We start from the raw sequence: 12633 nt of genomic DNA, 5'->3' as shown, positions 1-12633 counted from the left end.
CCCCTCGTCTTCGGCCACCGGTGCCCGCAAGGTCCCCGAAGGCAGACCACCTTCCAGGATGGCATAAGGAAGAACTTGAGACACGATTCCGCCAAATCCTCCCCCCCTTTCTTTACCCCCTTCTCTCTCGAAGGAGGGATACTGAGTACATAGATTGGGGGAATTGAAACACGCCCCCCTTTGCGCACACCATTACGCCCTCATTCGCCTGGCTGGTCTAGACCCGCGTCTTCAAGCATGGGCACTGGAGCGGGGAATAATAAGTCTACGAAACCAGACACCATCTTTTCTTAAGTTAGAAAGGTGAAAGACGCTCGTTCCCCTATTTTTTCTCAGTAGTTTTTGGTATACACAACGGCCCGAGTTGTCTCATAGGTGGCTCATCTATTCGCAGATGCCCACAAACCTCGCTGCCTCATCACACGTGAGCCCATTCGCTCTCCATTCTCTTGAGCCCTTGTTTGGCGACTTGCATGGCTACTGGCCCACAAGCAAGCGCCTGACCGTATTGTCTCAACAGCCGCATCGTTAGAACCGCTGACCTTGCTACATTCCTGCATACTGCTGCTCTCCCACCACACGCTACTGAATAACCCTTTAGTCGCCAAGAGCGCCACTCTCCATGAGGCTTTGGTAGAACTCAGGCTCCAGGAATGTTGCCACGCTCACGTCCTCGCTGAGACCCTTTCTCCTTCTCGTCTTCAGCACAAAGTCTCTGGCCGTGGCTTGTGCACTTGCCGGCTGCAGCGGCCGCAGGATAACCTCCTTGTCGAGAGGATCACCTGGCACAATGCTCCAACTGTCAAACGTCAAGCTGACCATGGCCATGCCCTTGGTCTTGATGCGCAGGTCCGTCTCGAAGCCAAAGGAGTCGATGACAGGAATCAGACCGTTGACGCGATAGAGAGGCGTGCCGGCCACAGGTCCATCCTGAAGGACGTGACCACGACGTCTAGCCAACGTTGTATAGACCTCTGTTGCGGAGTCCTCAGGGCCAGTCACAGAGACGGAGTACAGAGGCTCCATCAGTCGAGGGGAGGCCATCAGGAACGAAGAGTAGCAGGCCCGCCTGGAAGTGGGGATGATCTGACCGCCTCCCCGGAAGATAGCTTCCGACGCCAACGACACATCCGTGATCCTGAACTTTGTATTTCGAATGGCTGTAGCGAGTAGGTATCGTTAGCGGTTGGTTACCGGTGAGAGAGTAAAGGTTGGGGAATGGCCTGATGTGGGGACTAGATATCTGCTAAGGGCCGTGCCCCCATCCCCGGTCGACCACAGCCCCCTCCTAAAAGGCATGGTTGTTGAATGAGGTCTCGTGCGCAGAAGCAGGTTTTGTTTTTGACAGGTCGGGGTAAGATGAGGGGACCATAGTCTCGCTGCGAATGCAAGCCATGCCCAAAAACCCAACCCCAACCCCGGTCCCATGTGTGTAGGACCCTCCCGGGAGCTAGTCCCGCCTGCTTGGGGACCAATGGCAGGATACCAGGAAGGTTCCAAGGACAAGACAATAGACAGGAGGCGGATGCTAACAAGGGGTAAGGGAAATAAGGACTCACGTTCTTCGCACAGGGGCCCTTCTCTAGTTGCCCAGCTGAAGCCTTGGCGAATGGTTTCCTTGACCGTCGTCAAGAGCTTCTTGTCGACCTGGAGTTTTGTTAGCCCATTGCCTATTTGTCTGAAAGGTCTGAAAGCGGAGGGAGGAGACATTACCTCTGAGGGCAACGTGTCGTCCTGCAGAATGTTAGGGCCCATCTCATCGGGACCAAATGCCCAGATGCTTCTCGCTGCCAGCTTGTCCCATCCATAGGTGTCTTCGAAGTATTTGGCTGTCTTGCGAATAGGGTCCTTGATCTTGACCTTGCCTGACTCAATGTCTTCCGAGATGCCCTTATCTAGCTGCTCGGCAACCATCGTAATCTTGTTCTTCTTGTTCGGCGTGATGGCGTAGCATTTGGTCGCTGACTGCTCAACGACTGTCTCGCAGAAGCGAGTTACTGGATCCGAAATCTTAATCTCCATATCGGCGTAGAGGCGTCTAAGGTCATGGAGAACACAGTCCATGTACAATTCGCCAGTGCCCAAGACGATGTGTTCTCCCGATTCCTCAACCTTCGTAGTAATGAGCGGATAGCTCTTTTGGATTTTCCGCAGGCCGTCAAGCATCTTGGGTAATTCTGACGGGTTGATGGGCTCGACGGCTACCTTGAGTACAGACTCGGTGAAATGTGTGACAGGCTTAAAGATGTAAGGATCCTCATCATCTTCAAGCTTCGGCGGGATGAGTGTTGCCGTTTTGACGATGGAGTTGTCGACTCCACCGAGCAGTACGAAATTGCCCGCCGGCACGCCGTCCGTCGGAATGTTATACCTCGACTCTGCGATGAAGACGTCAGAAATCGTTGCCATAGCCATGTCTTCGTCGTCATCTATCGAGTATCCCTCTCCAAGAACTCGGACTTGCGAGCCAGGATGAGCAGTGCCACTTAGCACGCGACCAAACGAGTAAAAGCTCTTGGCGTCTGCGGTGCTGAAAAGTTTTGTTACGTGAATTACCAGCGGACCGTCTTGGTTGCAAGCCTTCATGGACTGAGCCAACTTCGTATCCAGAGGGCCAGTGTAGTACTTTTCCAAGTACTTCTCCGCAGACTGGTCAGGTGAGGGGATGTGGCCTACGATCATGTCGACGAATCCTGTTGAGGGACCGAAGAACTGCTCGCAGACCAGTTTTAACAGCACCTTAGCGTCAGCCTTGTACTGAGAAGGCTTCAAGGTGATGCCGAGGCTGCCCAAGACAACCTTCAATTCCTCTGGGCTGTCGCTGATTGTGTGCGTAAAGATCTTGTAGATAGGCTCCAGAACGAAGTTGACAAAGGATCGGCTCGATCGTGGCTCTAGCGGCTTGCGGGTGAAGTTTCGTTTCTCGGGGTTGAAGTAGATATCGCCCCATAATCTCTTCGCGAAATCCTCGGTGTTGATGCCGCCGTACGTGTCTGCGTACATCTTCGCGAATGACTGCAGGGTGAAGCACCACCCCATGTCCGTGCAAGCAAAAAGAACATTGCCCTTCTCGGGGCTTATCCGTCTTTCCTCGCCCTTGCCCGGGATAGTGTTTTCGATTACCGTGTTGACCTCCTCGATAACGTGCTTAAGCTTGAAGTAGGCATCCTTGGGCGGCAGCTTCAGCTCCAAGATCAGGCGGTCCATCTTGTTGACAATGAGCGTCAGCGGGATATCCTCCAGAACAGCATGCTTGATGATTTGCTCCGTGTTGACCTGAACACCCTCCACAACGTCGACAACCAGACAGACTCCGTCGGCTAATCTCAGACTGGCTGCGACCTCATCAACAAAGTTGACGTGGCCGGGGGTATCCAGAATGTTAATCAGATGGGATTTTCCTTTGGAACTCGGAAGAACCAAGCTCATGGGCGAAGCCTTGATCGATACGCCTCTTTCCCGTTCCACAACGTGGACGTCGGTGTATCTCAGCTGCTCGTCTCTCTTCTTGCCGACCCGGCGCTCGAGCCTGTCTGTGATATCATGGGTTTCCAACACCAGCATATCCATAAATGCCGTCTTTCCGTGATGGAGGTGTCCTGCCAACGCAACATTCCGTATTTGATCGGGGAAGTTCATGAGGTCTGTCATGAAGCTGCGCTCAAAGAATACGGGTGGTAGGTCGGCCTCTTCGATGTTGAACTTCTTCTGCTCGACGGGCGCTATGATCGGCTGCGAGAGCAACTGCTCATCTTCCTCTCGTACAAGAACTTCGACTTCATCTCCGTATACTTGCTGTGCCGTCGGGTAGTATTGTTTGTCCTCGTGCAGGATGATCGCATTTGATGGGCCGTCATCTGTTCCCCCAGGTTAGTTGACTTCCATCGGCGCAACAGCAAAGTATACATGCCGTCAATTTCCATCAATTCTTGACCAGTGGGTGCGGGCGCCTCGCTAGCATCATCGCCGTAGACGTAATCGCCCTCCGCCCCTCGTTCAGACGCCTCTTCAGAGCCGACATCCTCGCCGATGAAGTTACCGAACCTATGATAACAATTGTCAGTCGAACTATATTCTCGGCCAAAATAATGATATGTTTACTTACTCGTCGTATAAATCATCCATCTTGGCGTCTAGGGGTGCAGGAGATGAACTTTTTGTCGTGGGTTGCTAGAAGCCTGCTGAAATTCTAGTCCACGCGCAGTCGCGTTCCCAGCATGACGGCGGCGCAAAGTTTCTGGCAAGGCTACATTGTGGCTAAATTAGAAGTGTGGCTGCAAGGCTGAGTGGCTGAAGCTATGTCAATTGGCCGCACGGCCAACGCTAGTCAAGCAGGTACAGTGGAGCTTGGGACAGGGGACCTCCGACAGAGAGCTACCTTACCTACTGCGCCACAAGGTCCCAGCTGTGGACAAAGCCACCGGAGCGGTGCAGGGTCGGAGCAACCCCACCAAACATCCAAAAAGGCGGCGAGGGGTGATTGGAAGCAGCTCTTTCTGATTAGTGACACTTGCCCAACAAAAAACTGTTTACTTCCTTCTCTCTTCACAGTTAAGTAGGAACGGTTCCCGGCTCATCCTTGAAGAAACTCTCCTTCTTTCATCCAAACCCAAACATCCAACATATCCACCTTCAAAATGGCCAACCTTCCCCCCGTCTACATCGTCTCTGCTGCCAGAACCCCCGTTGGTTCTTTCTTGGGGTATGAATAAGCTCACTCGACAATATTATCTTGACCGCTTGACCGAGAAGCTAACGTACTATCTTCTCTCAGTTCTTTGTCTAGCCTGAGCGCCACGCAGCTGGGTGCTCACGCCATTAAGGGTATGTAAATGTCTTATCAACGGTCCGAGACGCGGGGCAAGCTAACATTTACCCCTCCACAGCTGCTGTCGAGCGAGTCCCCCAGATCAAGCCCGAGGATGTCGAGGAAGTCTACTACGGCAACGTCCTGTCCGCCAAGTACGTCTCACGCACATATGAAGGGTTATAATTACCCATACAATATTTACGTATTCTGACCGAAAACCAGCCTCGGCCAGGCCCCCGCCCGCCAATGCGCTCTCGGAGCTGGCCTCTCGCAGGGCGTCGCCGCCACGACCGTCAACAAGGTGTGCGCCTCGGGAATGAAGGCCATCATCCTCGGTGCCCAGACTATCCTCACTGGCAGCGCCGACATCGTTGTCGCCGGTGGCACCGAGTCCATGTCCAACACTCCTCACTACCTCCCCGTCCTCCGCAACGGCGCCAAGTATGGCGACCAGACCCTCGTTGACGGTGTCCTCAAGGACGGTCTCACCGACGCCTACGGCAAGAAGGAGCACATGGGCATGTCCGCCGAGCTCTGCGCCAAGGAGCACGAGTTCACCCGTGAGCAGCAAGACGAGTACGCCATCAAGACCTACCAGAAGGCTCAGGCTGCCACCGAGGCCGGTGTCTTCTCCAAGGAGATTGCCCCTGTCGAGGTCTCTGGCGGCCGTGGCAAGCCCGCTATCAAGGTTGACCGCGACGACGAGGTCAAGAACCTCAACATTGACAAGCTCAAGGCCATGCGCCCGGCTTTCATTCCCAACGGCGGCACTGTCACCGCCCCCAACGCCGCTCCCCTCAACGACGGCGCTGCCGCTGTTGTCCTCATGTCCGAGGCCAAGGTGAAGGAGCTCGGCGTCACCCCTATCGCAAAGATCCGCGGCTGGGCCGATGCCGCCCGCGAGCCCGAGCGCTTCACCATTGCCCCCGCGCTGGCCATCCCCAAGGCCATCAAGCACGCCGGCCTTACTGAGAAGGACGTCGACTTCTACGAGATCAACGAGGCCTTCTCCGTCGTTGCCCTCGCCAACATTAAGCTCTTGAACCTCGACCCCGAGACCGTCAACGTCTTTGGTGGCTCCGTCGCCATCGGACACCCCCTCGGCTGCTCCGGCGCTCGCATCGTCACCACCCTTTCGACCGTCCTTCGCGAGAAGAAGGCCAAGATTGGTGTTGCCGGTATCTGCAATGGTGGCGGTGGTGCCTCCGCCATTGTCATTGAGAGCCTGCAATAGACGGACACTCAATTACAGCAGAATTTCAAGATTCCCCCTCTCCCAAAAGTATAAGTCTCGGAGCTCCGAGTTCGTACGGTCCAAATCAAGTAATTGGCAGGAACGTGGGGCCGTGACCCCGTCGAGCACCCACGTACACACGCGCAGAGTCAGCGGCTTTGCCGCATGTGACGCTGGTGGTTGTGCAGACTGCAGAAGACTTGAAGCACACCACTTTTTGTTTTTTGGTCTCGCCTCATGGTACATGAGCCGATGGGTGGGCTCCAAGACTACTGAAGGAAAATTTAAAAACCTCAAAAGGACAAAAAAAGACAAAAGTATACCAAGTTTTAGATATAGCGCAATGGGCGGCCATTGCAGATCTTTTTACCTAATATCACGAATCCGACGACCGCAAAAACTTCTTCCTTACCACACCTTACCTAGAGACTAAGACCACAAGTGCCCACTTGGCTGCCGTGGTTTGCGTCTTTTTCTTGCGTTTTTCTGCGCTTCCTCATGCACCGTTCTCGGATAGATCCTGGGAGATATGACTGATTAGATGATCTGATAAGATCCACCCGTGTTACATCTTCGGCCCCTCCTAAAGAAGAATTTACAAGTAGACAAAATGGAACTGTGGCTGTGTCAATTCCCCATTTCCTGCACTACCTACTTATTGCGTTGTGAAGAAGAGACTTTTGCGGCTTCGTGCATAATTAACGCGGTGGCCGAAGCGTCGACGCCGCGACATCGGCCCCGAAGGTGTGGGACTTACTTCGCTACCCGATGCCATGTAAGGTACCTGGGACTTTTGAAGTGACAAACAGGTACAAAGTTCTTCGAATCGAGATTTCATGCTTGCAAGACCTTTTTATTTTGCGCAACTACAATTATTGTACATTTGCAGGAAAGAGAAGACTGAAAAGGAATGAGTCGCAAAAGGAGGCGCAACTCGCTCTCTCTCATGATGAATGTCCGTGAAAAAAGAGAGAATCGTCTGCCAAAGCCTCCCCACTCTACTCTTCTCTCTGCAATCAGGTCGAAAATTAGGAAAAAAAGGAGTCATGTAACGCCGAACCTTTCCCACGCCATTCCCGTGCCAACCCGTTCCAACGATTCAACGATCGTGGTCAGGGCATCAAGAGAAGACCAAATCCATGTAAAGTTGGGGTAACATGGCAGCCATGCCGCTCTGCACCGCTATGCCGCCTGGTATCTTCGTAATTGTGAACTTTCAGCCTTCGCCCATCTTGTCTCCGATCTCACACATGTTGCCGTCTTCTTTGCCCGCGCCACCTAAAAACGCCGGTTCCGCTGGATCACCACTTCACTACTCTGCGGTGTCCATTGCGTCCCCTGCGTCCGTGGCGGGTGCGATCCCATCCTTGAGCCACTTTGACCATCCCTCGTTGGACTTTTGCACGTCGGACTGGCTCATGCCCTTCATCCAGGGGCTGTTGAAGACAAACTTCTCGCGAAGCTTCGTGTCGCGCTTGTTACTCGCATTCTTGAGCCTCTCGAGGTGTCGCTCCTGGCCCTCCTTGTCCTTGGGAACGTTGTCGTAGACAAAGTACTCAGATGTACCAGCCTTCCACACCATCTTGCTCGAGTTCAGACAGATACTGATGGAAAGATCTTCATCGAACGAGATGGGCTTGGGAATGTGGCTGTCCTCAAACTTCTCGTCGCTAGAAGGAAGATTGCGGGCCAACACTGTCTTTTGGAGCTTGTGCCGTGGCACACCTTCTGTCGGCTCGACTTGGATGAAGGACGAGATGTAGTATTGCCAGCGATCCTTGGCCTTCATCTCATCCATGTAGAAGGTGGTGTCTTCACGCTGCAGCCAACGGACAGAGGCTTCCGATTTGAGCGGGAACTGTGAAATGTGTTAGAAACAAGACAGAGAGAGTAAAGTGGTGTTCAACTGGACTTACCCAACAGATGACAAACATCTCGCCGTCCTTGACGCACTTCTCTGCGTACTTGCGGGCAGCGATCTCTGACTGATAGTTTGTCTCCTCCTTCTCTCGGCTGTGGAGGTACTGCTGAATGAGGTCCGGAGTCTTCTCCTTCGCATCAGTGCTGCTGCAGGTGAGAGCGAGACGGCACAGAGTCTTGAGGAGGTCCTGAATGGTGTACAGCTTCCAACCGCTCTTAAGGTAGTAGTGGCGTAAAACATCCTGGTAACGGACCTCGTCGATATCGCCGGTGATGTATTCCTCAACAAGCTCAAGGGTCTTCGGCCAGAAGCTCTCAGGGTCGTCATGAGGGCCGAAGTAGTTGAGGGTGTTGTCGGCCAAGCCAATATCCTTGGCGGGACGAGGTCGGTTGACGCGGTTAACCTCTTCGACGACGCTCTCTTTGCTCTCCTTAACATCTCTGAGACGGGTATAAATCGTCTGGAACACGTTGAAGAAGACGAATATGGTTTGGTTGCAGAAGAAGTTGTGCCAAGGCCGCGAGAAGAAGCCATCAGCCTTCAGTTCACCATCAGCGGTGAGGAGAGCATCGTCCCCAGTCGTGACTATAGGCTGCGGGACAATCGGCATCCAGCGGTCGTTAGACACGTCGGGGCCAGTACCATCCTCGGGAGCATCGGGCATTTCTTCCTCGTTCGCTGACCCAACTTCGGGTGTCGTCTCTTTGCTGCCAGACGCCGCGCTTCCCTCCTTTTGCGCACGCGGCTTAGAGCCGTTGCGGCCAGGATCGAGCACGCCACGGAGTAAATCACCCCTTCTACCGGCACGGCGGCTGCGGCCGTTAGTCAGTTCGGTAGGGACGGCCTCTTCAGTCTCATCCTCTTCCGATACATCTTGCAGCCTCGGTAGACGACCTTCCAATTCTTCCTCGGGAATATCGAAGAATGCAGGGATGAATGTCTCGAAGAAGTCGGCAATGCGCTCCTTCTCTGGCACGCTATGCTGACCACTGCTGACAGTGTAGAGCATCATCAGACGAAGCAGCTCAACGACAACCTTCTTGTCGTTGAAGTCCCAAACCAACTGATGACGCGGGGCTTTGCCCTTCAAGCTGCGCTGGCGCCTCTGCTCCTCGGCCTTCGTCTTGATGACGTCGACAAGGTGTTTAGCTGAGAGGTTCCTCTTGTCGGTCTGCTTGACGAGGATGCCCATATGGTCGAGACTCTTGAGGTGCATGTGCTCAACTTGAGCATGCCACACCTTCTCCCATTCACGCTGTGAGAAGCGCCATTCCTCATCCTTTTGCTTCATTCTGGTCAACACAATCGGGACTACATTCAGCGGGTTGCTGAACAAGTCGTTGACGACTTCGGGACCCTTTTCACCATAAATCTTCTTGCAGACACGCTTGAAGACCGAGGTACTGTGTCCAGCCAAGGCCTGCGGCATCTGGAAGTGCTCTCTCTCCGCAGGCGACATGACGCTGATTTGCTGGGCGACAGGCTCCAAGAGTTGGATGCACTTGAGGTTTGCCTCGATATTGAAGTCGTAGTCGTGGCGTTCTTCCTCGATGCGATGCAAACCCTCTTCGAAGCCGTTCTTACGATGCGCGACGAATCCGGAATCTTCGGAGGCCCAGGTTGGGTGCGACGCCCAGTCGTCGTTCAACACGGAATTGCAGAGTTCATCGCGGCCGCTGCAAGGCTTGAGACGCTCCTGATTAATGGTTAGCGAGTGCAAACAAGACAACGAGTCTGGCTGACATACCCTTTTGGGAAGAAGACGATAACTAGGCCCATAGCCTCGGCAGTTGCTCAATGACACTTTGCCGCTCGGAGGCGCGGGTCTGTTATCGACGATTTCGTCATGCGGCTCGTACTTGAGGAACGCCTTCCAGAAACCTAACAGCTCGGGATTTGCGGCAAAGAAGACGCTGCCCTTGTGAAACACTGTGTTGCGGTCGATGATGGATTGACTGAACAAGTTGCAGACTTTGAGAAACTCGTTGAAAGACGTCTTGTTGCTGAGGTACTTCTTAACCTTTTCGAAGAAGGCGATCTCATCAGAGTTCGAGGTGGTCGACGCGGGAGGTCCCAAAGGCTCTGGCAATATCGGCGTCAGTGTCGGCTCAACCGCGGGGGCATCGGAAGCCAGCGCCTTGTTGTGAGACATCTTGGTTCGCTTGTTGTTGACGGCCGCAGGGGGAGGAGCGCCAGTAACAGCTCGGTTGGCTGAGACAGCAGCCTCCACGATGGGCGGCGCAGGAACGGGCGTCTGCTTGTCAGTTCTAGGTCGCTTCTTGTTGTTCTCCTTGGAGGCACTTGGGGGAGCAAAGCTTCCCAAGGGAGGCATCTTCTGGCCGCTCATAGTCGGCTGAGGTGTTTGGTTAGGGCCAGGGCCAGGCGGAAGCTCATCGCCAGGCCGTCCGGGTGTTCCCTTTCCTCCTTGTCCAGCAGATTCGGGCAAGAACTGCTTGAAATCTTCGAGTAGGTCAGGTGCAGTGTGGAACAAAGTCGTGACTTGGGCGTACACGTCCTGGATCGGCTTTTGTTCGCGCTGATAAGTCTGGAGAATTTCAAGGAATTGTTTGTAAATCTCAGGCTTATCCTGAAAGCGGTTCTGCGGCGTGGTTAGTGCGCGAGGCCTCAGACTGAAGCGGGATATTGATAGCAAGAAAAAAGTCCAGTTAGACTGACCTTGATTTTGTTCACGTAGCTGATGGCATGGTTGAACTCTACCGGCCCACGGCGCTCCAGGTTTGCCTGATGTTGTTGCTGGTTGGTCGCGCCGTTCAGATTTGCGGGTCCCGTTACCGGAGTAGGGGTCTGCGCATTGCGAGGAGGCTGCTGCACGTTGTTCGCGTGGGCAGCGCCTTGCGCCGGAGGACCACGCTGCTGACTTCCACCAGGACCCTCGAAAGGCGCGACGTGACCCTGGTTCATAAACGCAGGCGTACTAAAGTTCGCTTCAGGGCTCTCGATGCTGTGTTGCGGCTGCTGGGGCGGCGGTTGTTGTTGCTGTTGCTGCTGCTGAGGCTGTTGCTGCTGCTGTTGCCAATTGTTTCCACGCTGAGGAAAGAGCGGCTGAGAAGCTCCGTTAGGGTGTGGATGACCTTCAACCTGCGTTCCTCGGCCAGCAATGGACTGAACAGTTGTGCCCATAGGGGTGGTGACCCTGATGGTGTTAGGGTCGTTGCCAGCGCCGCATTCAATCCGGTATCCTGGTGGCAGGAAGGTATTGAAGCCCTGGATTAGGTTCGGATGACCAGCGAATAGCTCCGAGACGCGATTGATGACCCCAGGAGTGTCAATGCTGCTTTGGTCAGTTGTGTCACCTGAACAACGGATTAATCACATACGCCTGGCTTTTGAAGTCTTTCATAATGTCGAGGAACCGATTGTACACGTCTGGCTGGTCGTGGAACTGTACCTTGACCTGGTCAAGATACGTCAAGGCATCCTACCATTCATAGTTAGCTCTGACCGATGACAAACAAAATATTTAACCCGAGACCAAGCTTTACTTTGACCATGATGGGCGTATCCATGACCGCGGTTGCATTGGGTTTGCAGGCTACAGAGAGGAGAATTTGATGCGCATGGTTCTGGGGGGGAACTGGGTGGATGGGAAGATGATGAAGACAAGGCGATGCGCAAATGGACGTAGCGAGATGGAAGGACGGAATATGCACGCGGGGCGGCACTGCATCCTGCCTGGGCAACATGCGCCGTATCGGCGCACCAGCCCACATCGGTTTCCACTTTGGATGCGTCCAGCCACAGGCAAGAGCATCGGCAAAGGGTTCGCGGCTGCCTCCTTCTTCATCTGGCAAGTTTACAAATGACTTATTTCAACTTACATTCAAGATGGGTTGTTGGCCTTGGGCAATGCCGCCTTGGCCTTGCTGACCTGGCGGCCCTTGACTTTGACCGCCAGCAGCACCGGGAGCAGCGCCTCCAGTATTTCCACCACTGCCACCGAAAGGAGGTCCTTGTTGCATCGGAGGTTGGCCCTCGCGCTGCTGTAGCGGCCCTCCAAAAACAGGTGGACCACCGCTGGCAGCGCCTAGGGAGTTACTGGGGGGGACGGTCGTGTGCGGGATCGGCGCGAACATCTGGTGCTGGATATTGGGGTTGTTCGGACCCCCGTGCGGCGGAGGTCTACTGTTATCGGGTTGAAGGGGACCGCCGAAGTTTGCGCCAGGCCCCGAGGGGGCGCCGAGAGGCATGGGCGGTCCGGATGAGCCTGAGCCGTGGTTTGCGAGCAGGCCGCCGGGGCTGTGGATTGCGCCCATCGCGCGAGATGCGACGGGCTGGTGTATGGGGATAGAGCCAGCATTGCTGTGATGGGGTGGGCCGGGGGGGTAGCCGTCTCGGCGGCGTCTCTCGGCTTGTTCTTGTTCGCGTCGTTCCATTTCTTCAGCTTCTTGGAGGCGGCGACGATTTTCGGCCTCGCGCTCGTAGGCGTCCACCTCGTCAGCGGATTTCCCGCTCATCATCCTGAGATCGATCGTCCTCTTCCACTCCGGACGTTAGCGACGCGTTGGCATATAGAGTAGAGAGAAGGTAGGGTAGAGAGGGGTTGTCCTCAGTTGCGCCCGAAGAGTCTGAGGGGGGTGGCTGGACTCTGCAACCGCGCAAGCTTTGCTTCGCCCGCCAGTCCTCTGCGACCGAGGATTGTGTCGAGAC

At 54.6% G+C, this 12633-nt stretch overlaps 3 protein-coding genes across 3 annotated transcripts; 1 reads left to right on the top strand and 2 right to left on the bottom strand.

Annotated features, from left to right (window-relative positions):
* Positions 1-597: 597 nt before the first annotated feature.
* CTAM01_01378 (elongation factor Tu GTP binding domain-containing protein) lies at positions 598-4125 on the bottom strand (the record flags this gene model as incomplete). The annotated part of the gene is made up of 5 exons (XM_060517420.1): positions 598-1160; positions 1560-1647; positions 1714-3857; positions 3935-4044; positions 4106-4125. The coding sequence occupies 5 exons, from the start codon at positions 4123-4125 to the stop codon at positions 598-600; spliced, it is 2925 nt and encodes a 974-aa protein (XP_060387881.1).
* A 512-nt stretch (positions 4126-4637) lies between these two features.
* Positions 4638-6044, top strand: CTAM01_01377 (acetyl-CoA acetyltransferase; the record flags this gene model as incomplete). The annotated part of the gene is made up of 4 exons (XM_060517419.1): positions 4638-4702; positions 4775-4824; positions 4887-4962; positions 5033-6044. The coding sequence occupies 4 exons, from the start codon at positions 4638-4640 to the stop codon at positions 6042-6044; spliced, it is 1203 nt and encodes a 400-aa protein (XP_060387880.1).
* Positions 6045-7356: 1312 nt separating this feature from the next.
* CTAM01_01376 (histone deacetylase interacting) lies at positions 7357-12443 on the bottom strand (the record flags this gene model as incomplete). The annotated part of the gene is made up of 6 exons (XM_060517418.1): positions 7357-7902; positions 7961-9661; positions 9713-10564; positions 10642-11257; positions 11304-11404; positions 11805-12443. The coding sequence occupies 6 exons, from the start codon at positions 12441-12443 to the stop codon at positions 7357-7359; spliced, it is 4455 nt and encodes a 1484-aa protein (XP_060387879.1).
* Positions 12444-12633: the final 190 nt, after the last annotated feature.

The sequence above is a fragment of the Colletotrichum tamarilloi genome (assembly GCF_030869305.1).
Source record: "Colletotrichum tamarilloi strain Tom-12 chromosome Unknown Scaffold_3.1, whole genome shotgun sequence".
Classification (NCBI taxonomy): Eukaryota; Fungi; Ascomycota; class Sordariomycetes; order Glomerellales; family Glomerellaceae; genus Colletotrichum; species Colletotrichum tamarilloi.
This window is presented reverse-complemented; position numbering and strand designations above follow the sequence as displayed.